The sequence below is a fragment of the Lepidochelys olivacea genome (assembly GCF_965140295.1).
Source record: "Lepidochelys olivacea isolate rLepOli2 genome assembly, chromosome: 1".
Taxonomy (NCBI): Eukaryota; Metazoa; Chordata; order Testudines; family Cheloniidae; genus Lepidochelys; species Lepidochelys olivacea.
In genome coordinates, this window is record NC_140411.1 from 1,941,568 (window position 1) to 1,943,984 (window position 2,417).

The window sequence follows — 2,417 nt, forward strand, 5'->3', positions numbered from 1 at the left end:
AATTTAATTGTATTACTTGTATATAGGAATGTGGTACAGTATTCCTGTCAGCTAATTGCTAAGTTATCTGTTAAAAACATAAGATTTCAAGAGCCTAACTAGCCCCTGGAAGTGCACATGTGTCAAGGTGGATGATCCAGTGAGTGATATGCGGAGGGGAGGAGAGGAGTGAGCAACAGGGGCGGGACCTTGGAGAAAGAAGTGGGCAGGGCCACAGAGGTCCTGTTACCTAAAATTAGAAAGGAGGAAACCCCATGAGTTAATAAGTTCTATGTAGACCAATGCCCCAGTTTGTCCCACCGAAACAGCACAGTAAGGCCAGGAAAGGATTAATGTCACTTTGACTGTGCAGTCAGTGATTCAGGGAAGAGGGCCCAGCACCATGTGAGCAACCAGCTCCGCTCGGAGCTTAGTGTGAAAGTCAGAGCACCAGGAGAAAACTTTAGGCTCCGTTATGAGTCATGAGCCGGAGCAGCCTGTCCCGGATCTGTTTAGTCCTCACCCCGTAGATGATGGGGTTTAGCATGGGGGGCACAAGGAGGTACATGTTGGCAATGAGAATGTGTAAATGAAGGGGCACATTGTGGCTAAACCGGTGCATGAGGGAGGAGAAGAGAGTTGGGATGTAAAAGGCTAAGATGACACAGAGGTGCGAGCCACAAGTCCCAAAAGTCTTGAGCCGGGCGTCCTTTGTGGGGAGGCTGAAGATGGCCTTGAGGATCTGAGTATAGGACATGATGATAAAAAACACATCCAGACCAATCACAAAAAATGCCACAGAGAGGCTGTAGTAACTGCTGATGCGGATGTCTGCGCAGGCCAACTTCACCACTGCTATGTGCTCGCAGTACGAGTGGGGGATGATGTTAGTTTTGCAGTATGGCCACCGCCTCGCCAGTAAGGGATAGGGCAGTATGAGCATGCCACCACGTAGCACCACGGCCAGGCCAATCTTGGCCACCACAGGGTTTGTCAGGATAGTGGAATGTCTCAGGGGATGGCAGATTGCCACGTAGCGATCGAAAGCCATGGCCACAAAGATCCCAGACTCCATCCCTGAGAAGCAGAAAATGAAGTACAGCTGGGTGAGGCAGGCATTGAAATCTATTTCCCTCAAATTAAACCAGAAGATGCTCAGCGTTTTGGGCAGGATGGACGTAGACAGGACCAGGTCGGTGACAGCTAGCATGCAGAGGAAATAGTACATGGGCCCATGCAGGCTCGGCTCGCTTTTCACAATGAATAGAATGGTGAAGTTCCCCAAGACAGCTATGGCGTACATGGCACAGAAGGGGATGGAGATCCAGACGTGGGCCGCCTCCAGGCCAGGAATGCCCAGCAGAAGGAAGGTGGAGGGGTTGGTGAAGTCAGTTGTGTTGGAATCTGGCATGGAGTAGGGGAGAAGGCAGACCGATATCTTCTGCATATACCGTATGTTCCCCCAACTTCCTGTATGTGTCCAGGCCTAGGGTGATGGTCTCATTACAAATGCCTGGATGGAGAGACAGTGTTAATATGAGACTCTACATGCACTACTGGGGGATATTCTGATGGATGAAGCAAACTGACTGATCTTCACACATTGAAAAATGACATTTTCCTTATTCAGAGATAAGAATTACGAAGAACTATCCCCACTAATGCCAATTGCATATTTTATGGTGTGCTGTACTTCAATAATTCCCACACATCATGGTGTGGGAAAACTTAATAGACACCAGCCGGAAACATGAGTGTGGATACTGGTTATCAATCCTTGTTCCTTGGGCCTTTTCTACACTGCCAAGTTTTTTCACCAAAAGGCAGCAACAGTGGAGGAGGACACTCTGCAAAGCCACTTTTGATGGCAGAAATTGGCAGTTTCAGTGACACAATACAACTACCTTGAGAAGAGTTGGAAAGCTTTTTACACAAAAGTTTTGTCAGTGACATGCCAGTGTAGACACTTCCAATTGATTTTTTCAAAGCAATAGGCCTTTGGAAGGTGTCCCACAATGCCCATCCTGACCACTCTTGTCAGAAGTTTGAACTCCTCCTTTAAAGGCCCAGGAATTTAACAATTCCCCTTCGTGTTTGCTCGGCATGGAGAGTTTACATCACGTTTTCCCAGGTGGCCATGGCTGCTCCACCCAGGAAACGCTCTCCCACTTGGACCACTGCAGAGCTGCTGGATCTCCTAAGTATTTTGGAAGAGGAGGTTGTGCAGTGCCAGCTGCACTCCAGCTGCAGGAAGTTTGATACCTATGGGCAGATTTCACGCAGCTTGTGGGGAAAGAGCTGTGATCAGGACACACTGCGGTGCACAGCAAAGGGGAAGGAGCTGAGGCACATGGGCCAGAAGGCAGGGGAGGCAATTCGTCCCTCTGATGCTGATCCCCAGACCTGCCATTTTTATAAGAACTTGAATGCTATCCTCG

The 2,417-nt window shown here is 48.9% G+C and overlaps 1 protein-coding gene across 1 annotated transcript; it reads right to left on the reverse strand.

The window, feature by feature from the left end:
• Positions 1–442: 442 nt before the first annotated feature.
• On the reverse strand, positions 443–1,426 carry LOC311514587 (olfactory receptor 52M1-like; the record flags this gene model as incomplete). Its single annotated transcript, XM_084617154.1, has 1 exon — positions 443–1,426. The coding sequence occupies one exon, from the start codon at positions 1,424–1,426 to the stop codon at positions 443–445; it is 984 nt and encodes a 327-aa protein (XP_084473280.1).
• Positions 1,427–2,417: the final 991 nt, after the last annotated feature.